The 26,488-nt window shown below is 37.1% G+C and overlaps 1 protein-coding gene across 5 annotated transcripts in view; it reads right to left on the reverse strand.

Moving 5' to 3' along the window:
* EXOC6B (exocyst complex component 6B) overlaps positions 1 to 26,488 on the reverse strand; it is a 742,202-nt gene that overhangs the window by 147,341 nt on the left and 568,373 nt on the right. For all 5 annotated transcript variants that reach the window (XM_012475649.2, XM_064364233.1, XM_064364234.1 and 2 more), the window contains one exon: positions 20,451 to 20,524. In XM_012475649.2, coding sequence (XP_012331072.1) covers positions 20,451 to 20,524 — 74 coding nt within the window. The remainder of the gene's footprint in view (positions 1 to 20,450; positions 20,525 to 26,488) is intronic.

A 26,488-nucleotide genomic window follows, 5' to 3' on the forward strand; every position in this document is an offset into this window, starting at 1 on the left:
TCCATAACACATGTTTACCCAAGTAACAAACCTGTATATCCTGCACATGTACCCCTGAACTTAAATAGAAGTTAAAAAAATTCATTACTTATATAACAAAAAAAATAAGGGATGACTTATGAAAAGCAACGAGCTAATTTTGTTCAGGGGCCAGTATGTTTAGAGAACCACAGACAGTATACAATTTAAAACTTACTATCTCTGCATAAGAGATTTTAGAGGGGTATGTATATGTAAAATTATCACTAGATTCTGGGGAAAGACAATAGGAAAGAGAAAGTAGCAAAAAAGGTTAATGGCTTCACCTCTGCCACATCTGCCTTTTTGCCAAGACTTTTAAAACTCTATTACCTCACAAAAAGCAGGAGCCAGAACAAAGAAATCTCTGAAACTTATGCTGTCCAGCATATTATGGGATACAACTAACATAAAACCACAGACTTTACATTCTTATCCAGAATGAAATTTTTAAAAATTACATTTTGAAGAGTCAGTTGTCCTGTCCGGGCCTCCCAACCCAAGCATCTATGCAATTAGCTAGTCACAGATTTAGCAATTAAATACTATAATCCCTGTCCAGGCAATTTTGCTACTTGAGAATAGTGAGCTGTTGCCAGATGCCCTGTAAAAGCAGTGGGAGATTTCAACAGGCTAGACCCTCCAGGACACTGAGAACCACACTGAGAAAGGGAATGAAGGAAAAGAGCATGAGGAAAGTAACAGAAGGTGCCTAATTAGCCCTGAATAGCTTACTTTAGATTTCTCTGCCACCTCTCAGGATACTACTACTGAATTATAATTACCCTAACTTAAGGCTATGCTATTTAAATATCTTTGCTATTATGATTATTGTTATCCAAAATATTGTACCTGTGCTATCACTCTGCAGTGAGGACACTTCTCCTGCCTCTCTCTTCCTGGCATATTGACACTCATTATCCTGGGTTGTCACAATCACCTGGTTATTGACTAAATTATCTGTGTCTCATTATACTCTACTGTACTCTGCTGGAATAAGAGGCTACACTTTCCCTATACAATATTAAAATTCACAACACACTTTTCCAATCTGGAGTCAGTTTTCCATTTACCAAAACACTGCTTGCAAACATGTTCTATGAATTTACTTTGACCATTTTCAGGTGACTTTTGCATTTCTTGATAAGCTGGGTTTCCTTAAGTCTCGTTGCCAACTGTGACAGAGACTTTGGCTCCTGGCTCACAGTTTTTCTCTCCATACCAAATGTATCAACATTATCATCCTGGGTGACATGTTATTAGGGAGGAACATTTATCAGCAGGTATGTATCAATCTATATTGTGAATCAAAGAAATCCAGGACCAAGAACACTTTTAGGAAAATCCTATCTCTACTTCATAGAAAGGTATGGAGTTTATATCAAATATGTACAACAAACTTTAAAACCAATGATCAAAACTCTTTCTAAAATTCCTACTTTTAATGGTTCATTATCTTGCTTTGTAGAACAATTCATGCCTAAAGCTTATTAACCACTTAGTACATAAAACTAGGCAAGTATGTTGAGATTACAGTTTTCCTTCAACAAACGCTTACTGAAGGGCTACTATGTACTAAGAATTGTTCCAGGCACTTAGAATAAAATTGTTCAAAAAATGGGCAAAATCCCTACACTTGTGAAAATCACTTTTTAGTAGGGGGAGGAGAACAAGATATGTAAGATGCAGAGTATACTAGAAGATGATAAATTCTTCAGAGAATAATGGAGAGGAAAGAGAATAGAGTTTTGCTTTGGTTATGGTTTGGTAAGGAGGTGGTGGAGGTAGTCAGTGGGAAGTCGCGATCTTAAATGGGAAACATCTCAATGAGGTGAACTTTAAGTGACTTGAGTAAAGACCTGAACAAGATGAAGGAACAAGTAAAACAGGTATCTGGAAAAGAGCCCTCCAGAAAGAGTCATATCAAGTGCAAGGGCCCTGAGATGGGAGTGTATCCAGCATGTCTAAGAAACAATAGGTAGCCTATCAGAGTGAAAGCAGAATGACTGAGGAAAAAAGGAGTCACAGAGTTAAAAGGTGTATATGTGTGTATGAAGGCTCCATAGGATCTTATAGATCATTAAAAGGACTTTGGTTTATACTTAATATCAAACAGGAAGCCCCCGTGTGATTTTAGGTAGAGGAGTGACATGATCTGACTTGTTTTAACTGTTTCACACATTTACTGTCCTACTGGTTATGGCCTGGGCAAAGGCAGAATCGTGGAGACCAGTTAAAAAGCTATTGCGAGAATACTTAATTACTTGAATCATGAGAAGAGAAATGATAGTTAAAAGTGGTTGGTTTCTGGCATATTTTAAAGAGAGAGAAAACATAATTTGCTGACAGATTGAATGTGTGATGTGTGAGAGGAAAGAGTCAAGGATGACTCCATAGGTTCTATTCCTAGAAGAAAAAGTAGAATTGCCATTAATTGAGACAAAGAGAGCTTTAAAACGAATAGGTTTTTTTATGGGGGCAATGAGGAAATTGAGAACTTATCTTTACGACATTTTAACCTATAATAAACTATAGCACACAAAGAATTTTCTATTATCATATCTGATGAAGATAATTATATTTCTAGCATAGAGAATAAGGCTATGTTATATTTTTAACACATTAATCAGTCTCACTCAAAACTCCTCACTGCTTCAGCAAGGATTATTTGTAGACTACTTTAGGATCATTCCTAGAAAGATTTTAATATCTTGAATTGGTTGTAGAGTTTGGACTGACATTCTGGCACAATTTTGGAGCTCAGTTAAGTGGGCTACATATGTCTCATAGAACAAGGATGAAATTCTAGATGAACTCCAAGGGTATACTAACATTAAGAAAAATAGCTCCCATAGGTATAAAAAGGCAATAGCTGATACTTGAACTCAAGTGCTCACCAGGACTGGAAGAATATGACCAAGTGTTTAGTCTGAAAAGTCATCTCCTGTTGAAGCAGTAAGAGTGATTTATCAGGTGAGGAGCTATGCTCCTCTCTGGCATGAACCATCTAGCTGCGTGGAGCATGTCCTTGATAGCCCTCCTTCAGCAGCTCTCACTAGAGAAAGTCCTTATGTACTAGGTTCCAGGGACTGCCACCTAAGTTCCCTTTACCTGTATTTGGTCCTGCCTTTTCCAGGGCTGTGACCTCTGCAATTCATTTAATAAGATTCAAGTAAACTGACGAGCAAAGAGTAGGAGGAAAACGATGAATCTATTTATTTATGGGAGTTTGAGTACAAATATTATTCAGAAATTCAATCTAGTTCCATTTACTTCTAAAATGCCACACAACAGTATTAAGTCAATACATTCAGCAAGCAATTCTGAAATAGGAACTATGTTACCCACTGAGGGACTGGGCTTTCATGGATAAATAAAACAGGGTTCCTGCCCTTAGTGAACTCAGAAGCTAAAGGTGAAAGCAGATGACTAAACAAGTAATTACAAGAGCATTTGTAATGAAGGGGCATACAAAATGTCAGGGACCCAAAGGGGGGACAATTAAATCTGCCTGAGGCGGTTGTGAAGGATTTATAAAGAAGATGACATTTGAGCCAAGCTGTGAAGGAAGAGAATGCATTTGTCACTCTACCAAGAGAGCACTCTGTATAGTCAGAGGCAGCCTAAAGCTTACCCAGCTTTGGGATCAAGGAAGTGTTAAGAGTTGTCTGGGGAAAGGTTACATGGGGAAGAGTGACAGAAAAAGGAGACTAGAAAGACTAGCTGGGACCAGACCTGCTTTGCTAGGGATTTGTCTTTTGTTCTTTGGGCAACAGAGAGCTTTTTAAGCAAGCAAATGATATGATGATAATTGTGTGTGTGTGTGTGTGTGTGTGTGTGTGTGTGTTTAAATAGTAGGTGGCAGAAGGGAAGAAAAGAAAAAAAAAGTCATCAATAGCAAGGGCATAAAACAGAACAAGAGAAGTAAAAAAAAATACAATTTCACACTTTGCAGAAATAACCATGAACATATTCACTCCAAATGCCCCTTTCCCATCCCTATAACTTATCATTACCTCCCACTAATTAAATTAAACATCTCCATGCACTATCATTTCATCAAGCAGGCAATGAGGGAAGAAATGTCCACACAGAAAGACAGATGGAAGAAGCTGGTACCTCAGAAAAAACACACAGAAAACCACCTTCTTCCTTTTAATTACTTCTCTCAGAGTTTGTAAGGGAAGAAATAATTAAGAACACCATATGGATTTAGAACACAGAGAAGCATGTATGAACACATCACACACACACACACACACGCACAGTGCTTGTATTGACAAATAAGAATGATAAGCAGTATAAACACCAAGAAGAATGATTACATCTATCTTACCTCATCACACACATCCACTTTTAATAATGCTGCCAATTTACTACTGTTTGAGATCATTCTTTTTAACATAGCCTTGGTGTACCAGTAGCTTCTGACAACCACTTCCTCTCCATTGTCACTCCTAGTCTCTTGTGTTTCCAAGACACTAAATCCTAAAGACTACTGTAGTGGCTTGTCAGAGGGCCATAATATTGCTATAAGGGCCATAATATTGTTTTTGTCTTAATTAGGCCCAAAGCATCAAAGCTCTAGGAAGAATTTGGGAGACCTCTCTGAGACTGATGCTTAGCTTAGATGAACAGCTCAATACTTAGATTAGGTTTTTAGAGCATATTTCTTTTTTAACACAGTCCAGAAAATAGAGAAGTTCACCTTCACTTTGCTGGCCAATAGAAGACTCTTTTCTGTAGCACCACTGGAGACAAGCAAAGGTTTGAACATTTTTTATTATCAGCATGGGATTAAATTCCCCAGATGACCATAGTTTTCAGAGATACTATGAAGAGTGATTATCGAATGTGTTGGTCACAGAACCAAGACACCTTCATAAAAACTAAAAACCAAAATAAAACTAAGAAACAACATCAGTTCCTACTGACTCATTGTAAAAACAGTAACAAAAAAAAAGCAAGAATCATCATTTCTAATGGCACAGAAATACTTCTTCCCTCCAAACTCATACAGTGCTTTCATACTACTCATTTGGCACTTAGTTACATGCTGTATTTTACTAGTAGTTAACTTTTTTTTTAGAGACAGAGTCTTGCTCTGTCACCCAGGCTGGAGTGCAATGCTGCGATCTCAGCCCAATGCAACCTCCCCCTCCCGAGTTCAAGTAATTCTCCTGCCTCAGGCTCCCAAGTAGCTGGGACTACAGGCGTGTACCACCATGCCCAGCTAATTTTGTACTTTTAGTAGAAACTGGGTTTCACCATGTGGGCCAGCCTGGTCTTGAACTCCTGACCTCAAGTAATCCACCCACCTCTAGTAGTTAACTTTTTACAAGTGTTAGTTCTGATTCTCTTATTTGATTGTAATAAGCTAAGGTTAAATTAGACATGCATCAAATCAAAGTGTAAAATACCTTCTATCACAGAATAGGGCACTAAGAATTGAAAATAAGAACACTGGTAAATTCACACCCTTACTGAGGTTCATGGGCTGCTTAATACTACTTTATGTATAGCATTAAAAAGTGGAATATGAAATAAGGGTACACTCTTACACCTATGAAGTTAACAACAACAACAAAAAAAAAGCCCTTAAAATCATAAGAACCTATGTTGGATGGACGCCTGTAAAACGAATGCATGATTATACTTCCAGAAGTAATTTAAATTGGTATGACCCTTTCTTATGAATCAGCAATACATTTAAAACCCATAAAAATGCTCATAACCCTTATATAAATAATTTACATTAAGGAGTAATTCAGATAAAAAGGCTTTAGATACGAATATATTATAATTTAAATATAAATATAATTTATAAAAACAAAACATTAGAAATAACATATAAGTTTAGAAATAATAATAGTTAATTAAATGATGGTCTATTAAACTGATGGAGCATTTATAATAAAAACTTTAATGATAATAAGAAATAAAAGAAACTTGCTGAACTGACAAAGGGCATAAAAAACTTGGCCGGGCACGGTGGCTCAAGCCTGTAATCCCAGCACTTTGGGAGGCCGAGGCGGGTGGATCACGAGGTCAAGAGATCGAGACCATCCCGGTCAACATGGTGAAACCCCGTCTGTACTAAAAATACAAAAAATTAGCTGGGCATGGTGGCGCGTGCCTGTAATCCCAGCTACTCAGGAGGCTGAGGCAGGAGAATTGCCTGAACCCAGGAGGCGGAGGTTGCGGTGAGCCGAGATCGCGCCATTGCACTCCAGCCTAGGTAACAAGAGCGAAACTCCGTCTCAAAAAAAACAAAAAACAAAAAACTTACACTTGTCATCATATTTAATGTTGAAAGACTAAGATCAGAAACAAGGCAATGATGACACCTGCTCTCAGCACCTATTTAACCTTGTATTGGAGTTCCTAGCAACATAAGACAACAAAACAAAAGTTATCTAGACTGGAAAGAAAGAAGGAAAACGGTTTTTATTCACAGATGCCATAAGCATCCACCTAAAAACTCCCCAAAACTGTATAAAAATGACTACATCTGATAAGTGAGTTTAGCAAATTTGAGATTCAACGTCAACATACAAAAACCAATTGTATATTTCTATACATTTGCAATGAACAATTAAACATCAAAATTAAAATAATACCACTTACAATGAATATGGAACACTTTGGAATAAATCTAACAAAATATGAGCAAGATTTGCTGAAAACTACAAAGCACTAAAGAAAGAATTCAAATAAATAAATGGAGACATAGAATTGTGTTCATGGATTAGAAGACTAAAAGTGTCAGAACATCAATTTTCCCCAAACTGATCTCTAAATTCAATATAATCCTAATGAAAATTCCAGCAAGCCTTTTTTTTAAGAAATTGACAAATTGATTCTAAGATATATATATTTATATATATTTTTACATATATGTTTGTATATTTACATGTATATGGCTTAGAATAAACAAAACAACTTTGAAAAAGAAAAGTTGGAGGACTCGAAGTGCTTGATTTCAAAACAATATAAAAGTAAGATCAAGACATAGCAAGAGGACAGACATATAGGCCAAGTGAACATAACATAGAGAATGCAGAAGGAGACTGACACATATATGGTGAATTGATTTCTAAGCAAGGTATCAAGGTGCATCAATGGAGAAAGCATAGTCTTTTTAACAAATGGTGCTGGAACAACTGTACATGCCATATAAAAATATGAACCTTGGCCATACCTCATGTCATATTGAAAAATTAATTCAAAATGTATCATTATAGACCTAAGCATAAAACCTAACAATATGAACTCCTAGATGAAAACACAGGATATAGACCTTTGTGACCTTGGGTTAGGCAAAGACTTCTTAAGGTAGGATACAGAGAGCATGAGACATGAAAAAAATGACATTATAACTGGATATCACTAAAATATGAAGAAAAAACTTAATCTTTTTGAAAGATACTTTAAGGAAATGGCCTGTTGACCAAAATATATAAAAAACTTTCACTATTCAATAATAAGAATTGTTTTTAAAACTGAATAAAATATTTGAACAAACATATTAAACATAAGAGAAGAGATACAAATGCATTAAACACAGGAGAAAAGAAACTGAATAAAATATTTGAACAAATACATTAAACACCAAATAAGCACACAGAACAGATTCTCGGCATCATTACTCATTAGGGTAATGCAGATTAAAACCTCACAACATATTTCTATACATGTATTAGAATAGCCCAAATTGAAAAAAATACTGACAATACTAGCAACGTGCAGAGCAACTGCAATTCTCATATATTGCTGGTAGGACTACAGAATGGCAAAGTCACATTGGAAAGCAGTTTGATAATTTCTTACAAAGTTAAACATACACTTACAATACGTATATATACCCAGTAACTCTGGAGAAATCGAAATATATGTTCACATAAAAACCTATACACAAATGTTTATTGTGGCTTTATTCACAATATCCCCCAAACTGGAAACAAATCAAATATTTATCAAATGGTAAATGAGTAATCAAATAATCCACATTATGGAATACTTGTTCTGCAATAAAAAAATGAATGGAGGTCGGGTGCGGTGGCTCACGCCTGTAAACCCAGCACTTTGGGAGGCTGAGGTGGGTGGATCGCCTGAGGTCAGGAGTTCGAGACCAGCCCAGTCAACATGGTGAAACCTTGTCTCTACTAAAAATACTACTAAAAATACAAAAATTAGCTGGGCATGGTGGTGAGCGCTTATAGTACCAGCTACTCAGGAGGCTGAGGCAGGAGAAATCACTTGAACCTGGGAGGCAGAGATTGCAATAGCTGAGATTGTGCCACTGCATTCCAGCCTGGGAGACAGAGAGAGACTTCATCTCAAAAAAAAAAAAAAAAAAAAAATGAATGGAGTACTGACATATGCAAAAACACAGATGAATCTCAAAATCACCATGCTAAGTGAAAGAAGAGAAAATTGAAAGTATGTTTCTGTTTATATGTATTATTCCATTAATATGGCATTCTGGGAAAGACAAAACCATATAGTGCCAGAGATCAGAGCAGTTGTTGCCAGGGAATAGACTAGAGGAAGAAGAGTCATTGCAAAGAGGCATAAAATAAATTTCTGATAAATGGAAATATTCTGTGATCTTGGTAGTGGTTACACAACTGTGTAAGTTTGTAAAAATTTATAAATCTGTACGTTTAAGAAGGATGAATTTACTACATGTAAAGTATGCCTCAATTAACCAAGAAACGAACAAAATGCTGTTAACACCAAGTGTTGAAGAGCTTGTGGAACAAATGGTATGCTCATCCACTGCTGGCAGGAATTGAAAATGGTACAACCACTTTCCAAAACAGCTGGACATTTAAAAAAACATTAAGTTACACCTACACTTATCATAGGCCCAACAATTCCATTCCTAGTATTACCCAGGAGAAATAAAAATATACGTTTATACAAACATTTGCAAATGAATGTTCACAGCAGTTTTACTCATAATACCCCAAAATGGAAAGAACGAAATGTCCAAAAATGTCAAAGGTAAATGGATAATTATGATATATCCATATGAAAAATATAACTCTTCAATAAAAAAGAATGAACTATTGACACGCCCAGCACCATGGATGAATCTCAAAATATGCTGAATGAAAGAAGCCAGACACAAAGGGTGTACAAAAGAATATAAATTCTAGGATTTACATATAATTCTAGAAAATACCAACTAAGCTATAGTGATAAAGAGCAGATCAGTGGTTGTTTGGGGACAAAGGGATGGGACTAATTACAAAGACACACAAGGAACCTTTTTGGCATGATAGAAACGTTCTTGGTTGTGGTGGTGGTGGTGGTTGTGGTTACATGTAGTTGTACCCTTAAAATGGGCACGTTTTTTATACATTATATTTTACATTAGATTACACCTGAATAAAATTGATTTAAGAATTAGCAGCCTAAAAATGTTTAGGATATGTTAAATTTAAAAGTTAAATATAAAAGGACATAAGCATTACAAATAAGCATATAAAAAAAAGATCAGAAAGAGCCTCACAAGATAAAAAAACAATTATGTTAAGATAAAAGATTTAGTTAGGCCTTATTTTTCATCTTTGAAAACTATTTTTAATATACTATAGTAATATTTTCATAAACAGTACTTTTTTAACAGAGAAAAATAAAGCAGATAACTTATTATTTGGTTACACATGAAAAATTAACTCAAGGCTTATTTTCTTTTCGGTTACCTCTATGCTCAGAACTTGGAACATTTAATTGTTATCATTCTCAATTCCTTACTTTCGAGAAACAGGGGGAGCCCCAGTACGAGCCAGTAGCTAAAGGCACAAGTATCTTGTCATGTAATGAATCAGCAAGAGTTAAACGATCACTCCAGGTTGCCTGACTTTCATCTAGATACCATTTCCATGCAGGCAGACTTCTCAAGTAGGCTACTACAATATAGTGACAGCAATAGTAGAAGTAATAATAATAGCTACTTCATTAATTAAATGCTTACCAAATAATAAAAAGCATAATTATACTGCCTTTAATGCTTACTCTAACATCATAAGCCTTATAAGCTATTTAAAATTTTCATTTTATAGTCTCAGAAATGGCATCTCAGAGAAGTCAATAATTCGCTGAATGTCACAGCTAGTAACCCAAGGTCTGCTTAGTTCCAAACCTAACCACCATGCTGCCCTGTCACCTGGTAGAGGGCTCCTGAAATGTGTGGTTACAGAAGCCCTATTTTCTGATGCTTGAGGGCTTGAGGAAAAGAGGGAGACACTAGAACTTAACAGGCCGAGCAAGAATTTTGTTTCTTCATACCTAAGGGGGTTTGGAAAAATGCTGAGCATTCAGCATAAAGAGACTCCAAACACAGCTCTCTCTGCTAACCTACTAGGAATAGATCTTAAGTCTCTGGACTTATTGGGATCTTGCCTATATAACTAGTCATCAGATCCCATTTTTCTTTTCTACTGTATATTCTTAGCAAGTGTTACAGTATAAAAAAATGAAGAGGGAATATCAAAAGCTATTCTAGGAAAACAGGATGTCCTTTCACACAAATGTTATACAGAAAGGCTTTATGCCCACGTTCAATTTCATTTCATGTATAACAATTCCTTAATCACAACTGAGAATGTCACATAATCTCTCTCACTCTTTCCACATTCTCAACAAGTTATTTTACCCTTGAAATCAACAAACCAAGAAAGAAATGATGCTAGTGAATCAAGCAGCAGCTATTACTATTTAAGAGATGAGAATCCCATAGATATAGCTGGTTGTATGTGAAATTGTTCCCTTTGCAGATCCCTCCTTGCTGATATGCACCCTACACGAGGCTCCTTCCTGGGTACCATTGCCTCAGAGAATCAATCTCTCCTGACTGTACTTTTTCCTCTTTAACCCACTCAGTCTGGCTTGCCTCCCACTGTACATCTTTCTTTCATTCAAACCTGGTGTTTTATCTCCTGCTACCCGAAAGGTTGTCAGAACTGCTATGAACTGAAGGGCTTTCATTTGCTGCTTGTCTTCACATATCTGCCATTTATAATAGTTTAATCTGATAAGGCCCATGCTTGACAGTGCCTGTCATTCATGAGCTAGCATTTCTAGACACAAACTCTCCAGGGAAGAACCCTGAAAGAGGTCCAGAAGCTACCTGATTCCTGTTCCATCTTCGCTTGTCCTCTTGGGACTTGACACTTTAGACTGTCCTTTTGGTTTTCTCCCTTCACTGATGCCATCCAGTTCCCCTTTCCTAATCAGTCTACTGCATACCTTTACCTATTCTGGTTTCTAAACTTGCCCTAGAAGGAAGCGTTTTAACCCTCAGATTAGGGTTCTGGATTCACTCTTTGGTCCTTGTTCCCCAGAGGTCCATGCTTGTAACTGTGGCTCCCAGGTAGTTAATTCTATTATAGCTAAGGGGGCTTCTTTCTTCGTACACTGAAATACGTCCTAGTTGCCTAAATCTGGACCTTTGTTGTCACTCTCTGCTGCCCTCCAGCGGCTACCAGTAGACTGCAGTAGTTAGAAATTAGATCCAAGGCTTTTCCTTGGCCTGCGCGTCCTCTAGCAGAAAGCTATACGGTGCGGTTAATGAAGATGAGATTAGTGTTCGGAACCTAGCAGTTTTCACTCAGCCAGTACCACCACAACAGCCTCTGACACCACTGCAACTCCCAGGGAAATTCGTTGGTAATGACTCTCCTATCCCTTCTCATAAAGATGTGATTGTCTTGGAAACTTACACATTCCATGTTTGTGGATGTGCATATTCATGCTGTATGGTAGAGGTCAGGGAGAAACCTCCTGAATCTCTCAGGCTTTATTTGTTGGGAGAAGCCGAAAGTAGTACAATGTCGTCTCACAGGTTACCTAGGTCCCTAATGATAGAGCATGAGAAGATCGACAATGCTGTCTACAGACTAAGGTAGAAATTTCTAGGTGGCTTACTATGTTATGCTTGTTAGCTCTTCACTCAAGAGCTGAAATGAAATGAAATCAATGCCTCTGAATTGATAGACTTTGCTGTGAGGCTATCTAGAGTGATGCTGGCATCATGTCCACATCAAAAGTTACAGTCGTTGTTCTACTGAAGCACAGGAGTAGAAGAGTTGTCATAGATTAGATTGGCAGTTCTGAAAAAGGTCCTTCTAACATCTAATGGAAAGGGTGTTCTATTAGGTTGATGCAAAAGTAATTGCAGTTTTTACCATTACTATCAACGGCAAAAGCGCAATTACTTTTGTACCAATATAATATACTGTGGTAGTAACCTCTAAGTAGTAGGGCTCTGCCTCCAGGATGAAGTAGAAAGTTCTGGACAGCCCAGCGTTAGGTTAGACAGCGGCAATATGGGTTGAAAGCAACAGTGGAAAACTCTTAGCCTGGGAGACCCATGAGTCAGAAGGCCAAACCTCATTAATTTTTCATGGGGAAATATGTCAAAAGCCTAGGATTTTATCTCTTGCTACCCAAAAGGTTGTCAGAACTGCTCCAGACTGAAGGACCTTCACCTGCTGCTTGTCTTCACATATCTGCCATTTACAATAGTTTATTTTGATGAGGCCCACAGTTTGTGTCATTCATGAATTAGCATTTCCAGACACACAAACTCTCCAGGGAAGAACCCTCAAAGAGGTCCAGAAGTTACCTTTCTACCACATACAACTGTGCAAAGAACCAACTGTTTGGGGCTTACATTACTACTAAGTGGGTGTGCTTGCTCCCTGAGGAAAACCACAGTGGAGTTCATCATCCCTTCCACCTTCCCTTCCACCTTCTCTTCCAGGACCCCTTCCCCATTAAAATAAAAATAAAAAAGAGTCTACCTCTTATAAGACTACCATTGTTTTAGTGTGGTTATCATCGACTACAAATACTCCCTCTCCTCTGATTCCCAATATCCTGAAACAATCCCGTGAGGACTTTTAGGAAGTTAGACCCCAGAGATACTAAAATGATTTTCATAGTAAGAGGATAACAAATAGGAAATGGCCTTCCAAACATGCTATCATGCCATATTAAATGTTGGTCTTTTCCTGGCACTTAAATGACATCTTACACGATTTTCTATACCAAAGAGTTATGCTCTGTTTGGATATTATTTAATGAGATCCTGGTCTGCAAAATATGAACTCTGTGTTAAATCAAAAATATGCCCTGAGGTCGAATTTCCAAACTCACTTCCTCCCCAGTTAAGAAGCCGGTATGAAGTGAGGCAAAGTCTTGGCAGTTCTAGAGTAGATTCTCCTCCATTCAACCAAGGACATTCAGCAAATCCCAGAATTTGTTACGTATTACTGGCAATTCCTCCACTAATTTCCTCTGATGGCTCTAGTTACTAACGTCCCAAGCAAGATAAGGAGGTAGATCTGGTTTGGAGAAACTGCTAAAGCATTCCCAAAGCTGAAAACTTTACTCACCTGTGCCCTATCCTTGCATATGTTGATCCAGCCTTTGATATAAAGTCAAAGGTCTGGCTCAATGAAACCTATTCTCATAGTGTTCCTTCTTCTATTTTTTACAGAATCATGCCCAGAAGCTGTTACCTCTCCCCTGCCCATACTTAGGAATAGAAATTATTTCCCATCAGAGCTTCCTTTGATGTTGGAGGTAACACCTTGAAGGTTATAGGTGTCTGTCAAAAAAACTTGGGCAATACAATTTTAGCAAAACGACCAGAAAACTCTGCTTCCAAAAACCAAAGGACCACGTTTTGAAGTTGACTATCTTATTTATGTCAGGCTGTTAAATCACAGCTAAAATGTCTTTTCTGAAAGTCTGTGTATCTGTATACAGCAGAGTTGGCCTTGCCCTAGAGATCTTGCCAGAAAACTCTATAGCTGTTTCCAAAACTGAACTATAGCATCAATACCAAAAGTAAAAATCTAGGTAAAGTGACATTTCTTGGAGCACCAGGCCACCTGAAGAGAGACTACGGGAAGAAGAGAATTTATATAAGACTGCAAGTGTCATAAAGGTGAGGGCCTGTTTTATTCACTGCATTGTATCTACCACTGTGCTAGGCACAGTGTTGAATAAATGAATGAACACTTCCTGATTATGAAGGTCTATATCTATATCCAAGTGCTATGGCTCTGTCAAGATATGAAATATAGTCTGCAGGACTTTTAGTGGCTCTGTATCTGCAAAGAGATCTGTGCAGGCGGTCTGATATTACTATATCCTCTTCTAACCACCAAATGCCTTTGGGATATGATGACCCTGAATTTCAATTCTCATCTGCCCTCCTCATGTATACATGCTACTTTATCAGTGGTACAGATAATCTCTTCCAAGATAATGTACTTTATGGCTTAACTCATTCCTTCTAATCCTATTATCCACAACAGTCATAGTAATGACATCTTCTAATTCCATGAGTTATCAAGTTATTTGATTTCTGACTATGGTATAGATGACCTCCAGTTTTATAGGCCATTATTCAAGATCATACACAATCTGAAGGTTAACAGAATATTTCAAATGAGCATTTGAAGAGTATTTCTACTGACATTACTGGTCCATACATTTTCCAACTAGAAGGTCTGCAAAGAACTGTATTTTCTCTACCAAGAATATCTTTTCATAAAAACTTGCCCCTACTACCTACCCTGACACTTCTCTTCATCAAAACACCTTGGCAACTGCTCAGTAAACATTTGGGAAAACTACAGTTCACCTCCCAAAACCTAAGGTACATGCCAGCAGGTTCAGGACCAACATTAAGTACATGTGGGAGATGGCTTCCTGTTAATAGTTTAATGGTTGTAATGAAAAAGAGAAGACTGTTGTCTCTGGCCTTTTGAGATGTGGGCCTGCCCCACCCCAGCCCCATCTCTTATGAAGCCTCCTAGTTAGGGGGTAGTTTAGATTGGTTATGGTAAAACATTAAAAAATAAATCCTGTGGACAACATGCCTTTTTGGTGTGTTGCTGTATCAGAAAACAAAAATCAGCTTTTGATATAAATGAGTTTTCCACTGAGGCTAAAATACAAATGATTATTAAAGTTAAGATTTTTGGAAGGAGCCACCACAGTCAAGCAAAGGGAGAATACATAATATTCAATATGTATTCATAGGAACACATAATATTCATTAGATTTGGGCAATTTGATTTAAAAACCAAAATTTTATTGAAGAGGATCATGACAGGATGAGAAGTAGGAGGGGCAGTTCTATAAAGTTAAGTTTTTGAGTTGTTCTCAAGTTTTCCCAATGGGTGCTAACTAACTGAAGGTACTGGTTTTACCTCTATACCTCTCAAAGGAATAGCAGTAGAATTTGCTCAACATTTCAGAAGAAATATGCAGCTATTTCTCTTAGGTCCTATAGTTGTTTTCGAGGCAGGTTAAGTGTCTGCAATGGAAATGCACTGTGTTTACTTTAGACTGTAGGTTAGAAATTGGGGAATAACTGGCCTAGGGGGAATATCAACAGCTCAATCTAAAAAAAGCCCTAGATATCTTGGGATGGCTTGCTGTATAAGAGTCGTTGCCAACAAGCTCCATTCACGAGATCTGATGCAATGTTACAACCCAATTCATTCAGCTTTATAAAAACTTAAGTATATATCAGAAGTAAGTAACTGCTGGGGCCAAGGAACAGAAAATAATGGGATGTTGCTAAGAAAAGGAACACCCTCAAACCTTTGGTCAAACATGGAAGGTGAACTATTATAGATTAAATAAATAATGCAAACAATTATCTAAGGAAGTTAAGAAGCTCTTTCAATGAAAGTGAATAACAGAAATGTGAAATGTTTCAGAGTAGCCTGCAAATAGTACCATTTAATGAGGAAAAGAATACATAGGACATAAAAGAAGAGGTATATGAGGAGGCCAAACAACAAAAAATAATGGGGTTTCAAGAGATCAGCCTAATACTTAAAAGAGAAAAGACAATCTAGATGCTAACTAAACTAGCATACAAAAACACCATGTTTTTAACAAAACTTAAATCTGCTATTTTCTATGTCTAAACATTTTCTTCCCTTTACAATGCTTGACTTTCAGTATGACTCTTCACCTTTTCCATGAGATATTTTATAGCTACTCAGGCACACATAGGCCTCTCTACTTCATGGCCTCTTTCTTCACTTATAGGTACAACCTTGCTCCTCATTTGCATTGTTTGTATATGTCTTATAGCTCAACTACAGTGTAAATTGGAGTTTATGTCCCCGTTTCTTGAATTTGGACTGGCCTTGTGACTAGCTGTAGCCACAAGAATGTGGTAGAAGTGATGGTTTGCTAGCTCTAAGTGTAGGCCTCAAGGAGTTTGCACACTTTCTGTTACTTTCTTGGAACTCTGCCAAGATGCCATGTGAACAAATCTAGACTAGGTTTTTTGTAGGTGAGAGATCACAGGGAGTAGAAAAGAGTAGCCTTAGCTAAGGCATCCTAGACCAGTCCCTAGCCAATCTAGCAGCAGACCTCAAAGTATGAGTAAGCCCAACTGAATCTACCCTAGATTGCTAATCTGTAGAAAGTTGAGCTTCATAAGTGGTTCTTGTTTTAAGCCAACATGTTGTGGGGTAATTTATTATGTAGCAAAAGTCACCGAAGTAACTGAAACATACATAATGGCTTCATCCTTCAATGTAGTACTTATCACAGTGTGCCATATATTAGAATCAAGTATTTGCTGGTCATTCCTTTGCTCCCAGAGGGCACAGATTACACTATATTCATTTGTGTATTCCCACAGCACTTAGGTTGTGATTTGTAAACAGTAGGCACTTAAGAGTTTGATAAAATAAACTGAAGTGAAAATCAGATTCTAGTGAACAACAGCATTATCTACTTAATGCTTAACCATGGAATAAAAAGATAAACCATGCCACAGTTAAAAGAATAAAGTACTGAGAATCTACTATATTGGTCGATTCTATATAGTATATATTGGTCCTATATTATAATTCTCAGTTATGAACCATTAAAAGTCAGCACTTGGTATGTACATACCACTTTAAGATAGCTAATTAAATGAGCCTTTGAGATGTCCTTCTTCAAATTCAGCATTAACCCAAATTTGAATTTTAATGGAAATATACACATGTATTTGATTTTTGCATGGGAAGTCATACTGCAATCCTACTTCTATGAACTCATAAAGATAGAAAACACAAAATGCTAGAGAAGGGGATTTTGATTTATACTATCTAATTCACATTATTATTAATAGGAGGTTTTCCAAACTCAGAAATCTGACAAATGAGGTTTAACTTATTTGTATGTTAAGTATGAAGTGCCACACGAATATAAAATATCATGAAAGCTTGTATATTCAAAATGTTATTTCTCTCTTTTTCTTAAGAAGTAGAAAAGTGAGAATAGGACAAGTGAAAAAGGATGAATAGTTTTGCTATCTGCATCTAATTTGCTTCCTAATGAAATTCTATAGCCTTTAAATGACACTGTTATTATAGTTCATACAAAGATGATTTCATCAAATATTCCATGTTTTGAATATTTTAAAATTATTCATTCAATTGATACTGTCTGAAACTCTCTAAAGCAAGCGACTATGAAAGTATGCTCAGAATACACATATAAAACAGCGAGGCAAACACACTCAATGATGGTGAAAGAATATTCTTGCTGTACTGCACTGGAGTAGATCCCCTTCTTACATGAGTGTGTACCCTATAATTTGCCTTAACTTTGGCTTCTTCCTTTAACTTATGCCATTTCTATTTAATATTTTTATCTTTGACTTATTAAGGGTATAATGATTAAATCAGTTAAGCTAGATAACTAACTCAGGAGGTCAGTTACAGGTTTAGATCGTTCATTATATAATGAAAACAAAAATCTATGTTCTTAATAGTATATCTGAAAGAAAAACACAGACCAGTGAGAGTAGTCTCCAGTTCTGGTCCATAAAATCAACCCTGTAAGGGCTAGATGAGAAATAGGTAACAATGCAACATGTGAAAAAGACTCAAATACTAGCAAATAGGAAGCCCAATAAATGAGGACTAGAAAGTCCATTCCTTTCATTGAGGATGCCCAAATAAAAATATAAAGATTTAAAGAATTAAGGTTAAGTGAGACAGATTTTAGCCAACTTAAGAAATATCTTTCTAATAATCATATTGTCCTAAGGTGGAACTTGCTGCTTTGGGGTAGTGGATCTTCCTCAAGCAAGATATTCAATCAAAGTCTGGGGTGCTGTACAGAGATTGAAGTATAAAGCCTAATGTTATGTTACATAATTTTTAAGATTAGCCTCCAATCCCAAAATTCAAGAATTCTATTTTAGAAGCCTAAATGTTTAGGAAAACGGAGTCCCAGGTTTTCTATTTAGAGTTTAAACATCTCTATAGTTCAGAAGTCTCCTTTTAAAAAGATGCTCACTTTAAATAAACTCTGAGAATGATGAAGATAAACTGCAAAGAGAGAAATATCTTCAGCATAGGAGGGATCTTTTTTTTTTCACAATGACTCAACCTACTGGAGGCCTACTAATAATGAACTAGACTAAGAACTAAAGAAAATTTTCAAACTCTAGGTTAGAAAAATTATCCCTTTAAGCTGCTTCAGCAGAGACAGGTATAAGTAGAAATTAGGTGACAGACTGAATAGAAAGAGGCATACTCTTTTATTACCAGTAAAATTTTGAATTTTGGGTTTCTACTGTTAAAACATTATAAAAGTAACTCTGGGAAGAGAAATATAATAGAAAATAGGAACTTAAGCATAAACAACAGTGCTCACTGACAGCTTACAAGTACTTGCACATTCATTCCCGGCTCTGATCCACCTTATTTTGGCTGTGCTTTCTAACTTACTCCCTTAGTTAACATTTTCTGTGAACACTAGTTCCTTTCCATAGGGACCAAAACCACAAACTAGAGAGAATAACCATGCTTCCTTCTCTTGAATAGTGAGAACGGAAACATTTTTCCTTGGATGTGTTTCTCCAATGAAATTCAATTTCTGCTTTCCAAGAAAAGCCAATTGGGTTAGAAGTTTCTGAGAAGAAACAGGAGAGTGGGAGGGAATCCAACAGATATCACTCCACAAAACCCTAAACCAAAATCTCAATCTTTCAATTGTATATCAGTCAAGGGGTTAAAACCTGAATGTCTCAGTTGAGCTGCTAAATCTACAGGTGGAAGGTCTTAAGTGTGGGAAGAGATAGCTCCATTTGTGATCATGCTGGCAAATCCTTTATGCGTAAGAGAACCCCCACCTTGGCCCCCAAATATTAAGTTGACACACGTTTCTGGGACACAGCCTGAATCCTCAAACTTTGGCAGGTCTATAGACACACAATTTTCTGTTTTCTGCTTAACAGTGCTTTCCAGAATTGTCATCAGATGACAGATTACACCACCCATCTACAAGGATTCAGGGGTAGCTCAGGCCATCCATTATGGGTTAAAAGCTGTTCCAGCATGAATCGAGTCACAGTGGTAAGGAAACTACTGATACATGGGGTCCTGCAGCTTTAAGAAATACCCTGGGCATCTAAAAGTTTTCAGAATGCAAACTATGTCAGCTCTGAAAACAAGAGGCACTGCATCATTATGGCAGGAGAAACAAAGCCAGCCCCCTTTTTTAAACAGACAAAAAAAAAAGATTGTTTTAATAGGAAAGAAGCATCCGTCATTGATTCTTACTTCATTCACACTTCCTATCCAACCCCATCCATCTTAAGAGTGAAGAGATGACAGAGCCCAGTTAACTCTCTCCCTCACTAGGCCCCTGCCCACCCTGTTCCCCATATCCAAACCACCAAGGTCTACCAACCCACCCAGTTCAATCTGCAAGAAACAGTCCTAGAGAATGACTGGTTCTATCTAATGGGCTTGCCAAAGCTCAGGTATGCCCAACTATCATCTTTCATCATATTACTTTAATAGGATTAGCATGACTGGTCCAGGACTTTAATCATCTTCAAAACGACCACTTAGTTACTCATGGCTGACCACATTCTACAAAGGAGGAGGTGGGAAGACATAAGGCAATAGGAAAAAGTCAACAAACCAAACCAACAATCCAGAATATAAAATATTTCATTTTTCTTAAATGCTGCTGGCCACATTATCTACAAACAAAAGTTCTCCAAGCAGGCAGTCTCTGCATCAGTGCACCTGCTTAGCATTGGTTTGCTGAGTTATCTTTTTGCTATGTCTGCAAAAGCCAACAACAGCACAATGGGTCGCATCACTTGAGGGTCACTTGAGTCCCTCTACTCTGGGTCCCTCCTCCCACCCCCTGCCTTCCCTTCTACCCACAAAACCTTTAACTCCACCATAGCTAAGGATCCCAGATAGCTAAATAAAAGAGGTGGCCTCAAATACAGGGAAAGCCCTTAGGTCTCCAATGTGAATCACCAACGCCAATCCCCCTCCCTTCCCCTTTTCCTTAAGACCTGATGGTCTTCAGTCACACATCTTAAAAGAAAAACAAAAAACAAAAACACAAAGACTTACTTGTCTCAAGTCGATGAAGGCCAACTGCAGCGTGTCCTCCTGGAACCCAGGCACCGGGCCGGATCTGGCAAACTCTGTGGGAAAGAAAAGAGGATAAAAAGCGCCTTTAACTAACCATGGACAGGGAGATTGGCAGACGGATGACAGGGAAGACAAGAGAAGCTGGGTGAGAGGAGGACCAAGCTTCTAAGGAGTCATGTCTCTCTCCCTTCAGCTTCTTTGTTTGCCCTTCAAAATTCGTGTCATCAAAACACCATTAATTCCAGCATCCTGACAGCAAGGAAACTGTACTAATTCGACCTGAAATTTATTCCCATGAGCTGCGCTGGGCTTCAGAGTATTTGTTTTGTGAATGGACAAACAACTTGCAAAGGAGGAGGGAGTGGGGGAGAGAAAAAAGTTTTTCCTCCCAACACAATAAAATCTTCAGCTGTGAAACTCTTTTCAGTTCCGAAAGCTATTTATATTTTAGATCGCTGAAGGAATTTTCTAATTTCACGCTTGTCACCTCATTCCCCAAGCATTTATCAAAAAATATTCCCTACCACATCATTAATTATTCCCTCACTGATTATTTGTATTATCTCATGACTGCATTATTGCCAACACACACACACACACACACGGCTTGGCTTTTGAGCAAAGGAATATTTACAGATATGAAAAGGCCCATCTGAATAAATCTCACTGCAAAACTTAAGGAACATTTGCACATGTCTGTCCTTCTAGCATATTCTTTGTCCTTGACTTCTACTTCCATTCCACTCTCAAAACTTCTTTCTTCCCCTTCCTCTACCCCAATTTAATCTTAGCCTGAAGAGACTTCATGAACACTATTTGCAGTTTACAGTGGTGCCTTGGGTACATGCTCAGTTTATGACTCTGGCTTCTATGTCGTTAAAAAGAAGATGGCTGTACAGGGATATGGGGACAAAAACCAGTAACAGTTAAGAATGTCAAATTTTATTGTCCCTGAGCCCTGCTTATTATGAAATCAAAAGGTCTTAAGTTCCCTACACATATGCATGCGCACAAGCGCACACACACACACACACAGAGACAACAAATGCAAAAGTTGGACAGTTCTCTCTATGAAGCCCATATCCAATCTGCTACTTACCTCAAAAGCAACTCAAGTGTCTGTTCAAAGTAATATAAAAAGGAATGTTCTCCTTCAAATTACATTTCTAGCAGGACTGAATTTAAGAAACTATACAGAGTTGGTATCATATTCTTTTGGAATCAATCAATAAAATCTATCAAGATATTTGCATATATGTCTAGAAAATTACTTCCAACAACTAGTGGCTGGATAGATCCAAATGATAATTTACGAACAAGGTAGGAACTTCTGTTCTTCAAAAATAGTTTCCATTTGGGGGCTTCTCAGACATAACAGCATTTCATAAAACCCTTGCCCTGCTTTTTAAAATAATGCTAGCAACTTAGTTTCCAGAAATTATGAGAACATTATAAAAAATGAAATTTAAATCAATTTATTAAACTAATTAAAATATAGCACAGATGTATTAAACAACAATATACACAATTCTTATTGTAGACATTTAAAATAAAAATGCCTCATAAATGGAAAGAGATAAACTATATGGCAAGATTAGCAGTACTAAAGTTTCTATTTGCTTTGAGAAGAAAATTCAAATGCTATATATAAATTAATTCTATCATATATTGCCCACATGATAAAACTTTTAAGAGTCAAATTCTGGCTGGGTGTGGTGGCGCACACCTGTAATACCACCACTTTGGGAGGCAGAGGTGGGTGGATCACCTGAGGTCAGGAGTTCTCAACCAGGCTGACTAACATGGTGAAACCCGTCTCTACTAAATACAAAAAAATCAGCTGGGCATGGTGGTGCATGCCTGTAATCTGAGCCACTTGGGTGGCTGATACGGGAGAATTGCTTGTACATGGGAGGCGGAGGTTGTGCTGAGCCAAGATTGTGCCATTGCACTCCCGCCTGGGCAACAAGAGCGAAACTCAGTCTCAAAAAAAAAAAAAAGTAAAATTCTAAAACTGTATGAATATTTTATAAAGGCCATGTTAATAAAAAACTTGATATAATCCCTTGTTTATATCTACAATAGCCAATCTGTGATAACCTCATATGTGAGTGCTATTCGAGTTAAATGTACAATTGCTCTTGTTAATAGCAATTCTTCGCAGTACAGCCACAGCTATTCTTTTTGACTGCCTGAATTGTTAGGTGGTCAGCTAAAATAAGCTTCCCATACTTGATGGTTTCTTCCAAGGTTGATAGATTATCACTACTGGTATTACATAACTCAAGTCTATCCTGCCTGTATCACCTGAAGCATCTGAAGTCTTCTCTGTAAGTACAAACCCTACTTGAGTCAAAATGGCAGCAACTATCAAGATGTTCTGTCGTCCTATATATGTCCAACTCAACAGAACCACCCATCTGGATGTTTGGGAGCTGGCTACACACTCTTGAATCTCCTTATTGGGCATGCTCCCTGGGGCTAATAGATTAAGCTGATGAAACAACTTAGGAATCTGGATGTGATACATATTTAGTTCTCAGAGTCATTTTATAGACCTCATTTTTATGACACACTGAATCTTCCAGGTTCCCAAAGGATATGGTGGCCTTTTAGGTTTGATTGCCCCTTTTATAAATCAAGGAATCAAAGAATGACAGTTGCATCAGGTATGACAAAGTGAAGACATTAATTTTCACTTATAGCTCATGGAAATGTCTAATGACTATATATTCAACTTCACATTTGTATTTTTCTCATTGCTTTATGTGTATAATTCTCTTCCCACATAGATAGCAAACTCCTTAGGAATAAAGACCATTTCACAAAACCTAACATGCATTCAAAATAGTAGACGTTCAACCAATATTGTGTTTTAATTAAGTAAGTTACACAAATAGCAAGATTCATTAGCCACATGTACTCTTCACTGCCAATGAAAATCTCTGGATTGTAATAGGTAAGGGGTCCTTAATCTGAGTATCAATAAGCAGGCTTTAGGAAGTCATGAGCTCCCTAAAATTATATGCACATTGATTAAGAGGATATGCTTTGGAGCAATAAAAAAATCAGAATCTGAACCCCAGTTTTCCACTTAGTAGCTCTATGGGCTTACACAATTTACTTAACTTCTTCATACGTCAACATCTTTATCTAAAAAATGAGGATAATAGAGCATTCCTTATAGTGCTGCTATGAGGATTAAACAGAATAACACATGTAAAGCAGTTGGCAGAGTGCCTAGCATATCATAATTGATTATCATTATAATTAGTTTTTTTGTGTGTAAATATCCATTTCTCTGCAAAGAAGGTTCATAGCTTTCACTGAATTCTCAGAGGGTTGGTAGCCCAAAAAGGTTAAGAAACACTGTTCTATATTAAGGACAAAACATGAGGAAAAAATTCAGCTATTGTTCAGTGATGAGTTAGTGAGCTGGCATTACAAATTTATTTATAGGTTCATATTTAATTACTTCATTTAAAGGAAACTGATATTATTAATTGCTAGTGTTTTAGCTACAGCATAGTAATTTTCATTAGTATTGTTTTAAAAATTTAATAAATGTATAAAATAGATATTTTGTAACTTTGTGATTCAATATGCCCTCAGAAACATAATTAAATTTAAAATATATTTTAAAATGTTAATAGTATTAGAAAGTGTGAATATTTTTAAAAATACAGGGGAATTTGTATATAGTCTAATCTCAACTATATAAAATATAATGTGCACAGAAAACATGATAGCAAGCACTCACTTCATCATGTTACCCAAGGCTGCTACACAGAGGAAGGTTATGAGGGTAGGTTTTTTCTTTACATTTTATAAACTTTAAAAATAAATACAGACTACTTTTACAACCTGAGAGAAGGAAATGGAAGAACATACACATACATACACATACACATTATGTAGTGGAGCTCACACTGCAGTACCTTCCCTAGAAACAAGAGATATAATTTGTTCAAGATTTAGTATTATTGGCAACTAGGATTGGTCTGTAAACCCAAATTTTCAGATGCTGCTTGACAGAAAGAGAAGAGAAAAATACCACGAGAGAGGGGCAAGAGTCTCCTAGTCTCTCGTAATATGCTGATGCATCCATAAATTGATTGTATGTACACACAAGAAGCCTCTCTCAGAATTGCTAATTAAAATTGTCCTTCTTTGACATCATAGAAAGGGGTAAATACATGCAATTTTGGCCAAGTGGAACCAATGGATACATGAGTGAATCATAATGGAAATTCCCTTTCTGGACTTATCTTTGCAATCCAGAGTTTGTAGTAGGTTTTCAGTATCTAAGTGATCCAAGCCAGCATCAGAGATTAAAGCATCATCAAGGTACTTGCTCCACTCAACGCAGAACCAAACCCTATCTTTGACCAACTCTTATTGCTGAAAGATTGAATCAAAGTTCAGTGAGACTAGCAAGGTGGCTTCTTCTTGGGAAACGTGTCCAGGATAGGAGAGCCTCTGACAGGTATCAACCCATTCTCCAGAAAGCTTGGCTCTTCCCAGCAGTTCTGCCCTGCCCCTGTCCAATCATGCATGGTAAAAACCCACAGAGTCAAAGCTGGTGTCAGGACCTGGCTCCAAGATACCATTTGCAAATGTGCAAAATCTTTCAGTGAGGAAACTGCCAATTCATTTGAAATTTAAGAAGAAACATTTTCACTTAAAAAAATTAAAAGGAGGTATACAAAGTTACAGGAAAGAAGGCATATTGTCAGTAAACGTACAAGAGAAGAAAGAAAATCACTAATATACTTTACTTGCCAAATATCTAACCCTTCACATTCTCATACACACAAACATCTATGATATGTGGTAATCATTTTAAAAACAATATTAATTTTTCAAAAATATGCTATAATTTTACATTTCTAATAATCTTCACATTATAATGAAGTTACCAAAGGGGAAAAAGGAAGAATTCCACCAATTTCAAAATGCTTCCTGGATTTCTTGAAGGCTGATCTTAAAATTAGCAAACTCTGTCACTTAGCCAAATGGGAAAGAAAAAAAATTAATTTGGTACATTCACACTTGGTTGAAGAAAGCAAGATATATAAAAGAGCATTAGAATACTAAATTAGAATACAATGGTAGAGTGAGAGTTAGAAGGGGCTTCGAGAAGTCAAAACAACTGCATTAGTCTATAATCTATATATGTAGATACGACATTTGGGAGTTTATCAAAAGAAGACTGTGAGAAGAAAACATAAAACTAAATTTTCTAAATCTTTGCAAAATGTCATAGAACAAGAACAGTTTTCAAAGGAAGATGAGCAACAAAGTAAAATGTATTTCAGAAAAGCAAAACTAGTGCAATGTCTGGCAAGCATGTAAAACAGCAATTTTGGGAGAAAAAAATAATTTGTTCAAATAAGAGGAAGGTGAGAAGATAATCTGCAAAATGTTAACAATCTTGGAACCAAGATCACATCAGTATACTATTATTCCCAGTAAACTTCCCGTTCAGACAATGGACAAAATAGTATCACCTCCTCTTGCTGACTGTATTAGGGATTTGGTTTTGGCCAAAATGCCAGGTAAGTGGGAAAACTCAGTACCATACAGCTTAAGCTTTACTTGGGACATATACCTGGTAAGCTATACTGGGTATATATACTGGGTAAGCTATACCTAAGTATACTGGGTACTTGTTTATAACTTAAGATCATGTTAGGTCACATGTATTTTTTTGTGGGAATGAAAAAATAAGAACTGTTGTTGCTGTATTAACATAATGGTTTCCTGGTATCTGGCTCCCTGGAGCAACAGATGAAGGGTGTGCCAGACTATCAGATGTGGCTCTGGGGAAGTCAAGCCTCTTGCATCACATCGCAGTGGTTCCACTAAGCTAATTACAGAAAGGAGTTGATGTACTCCATAGGGAATACAATTCAGATCCTACTGGTCAGAGAAAGGACCGCCAGAACATCAGGAAGTAAGAACAAAGGGAGAACAATGTCAAGGAGAGAGAAAAAGAGAAGGAGGAGGAGGTAGAA

The sequence above is a fragment of the Aotus nancymaae genome, unplaced genomic scaffold (assembly GCF_030222135.1).
Source record: "Aotus nancymaae isolate 86718 unplaced genomic scaffold, 86718_ANA_hifiasm-v0.15.2.pri h1tg000057l, whole genome shotgun sequence".
NCBI lineage: Eukaryota > Metazoa > Chordata > Mammalia > Primates > Aotidae > Aotus > Aotus nancymaae.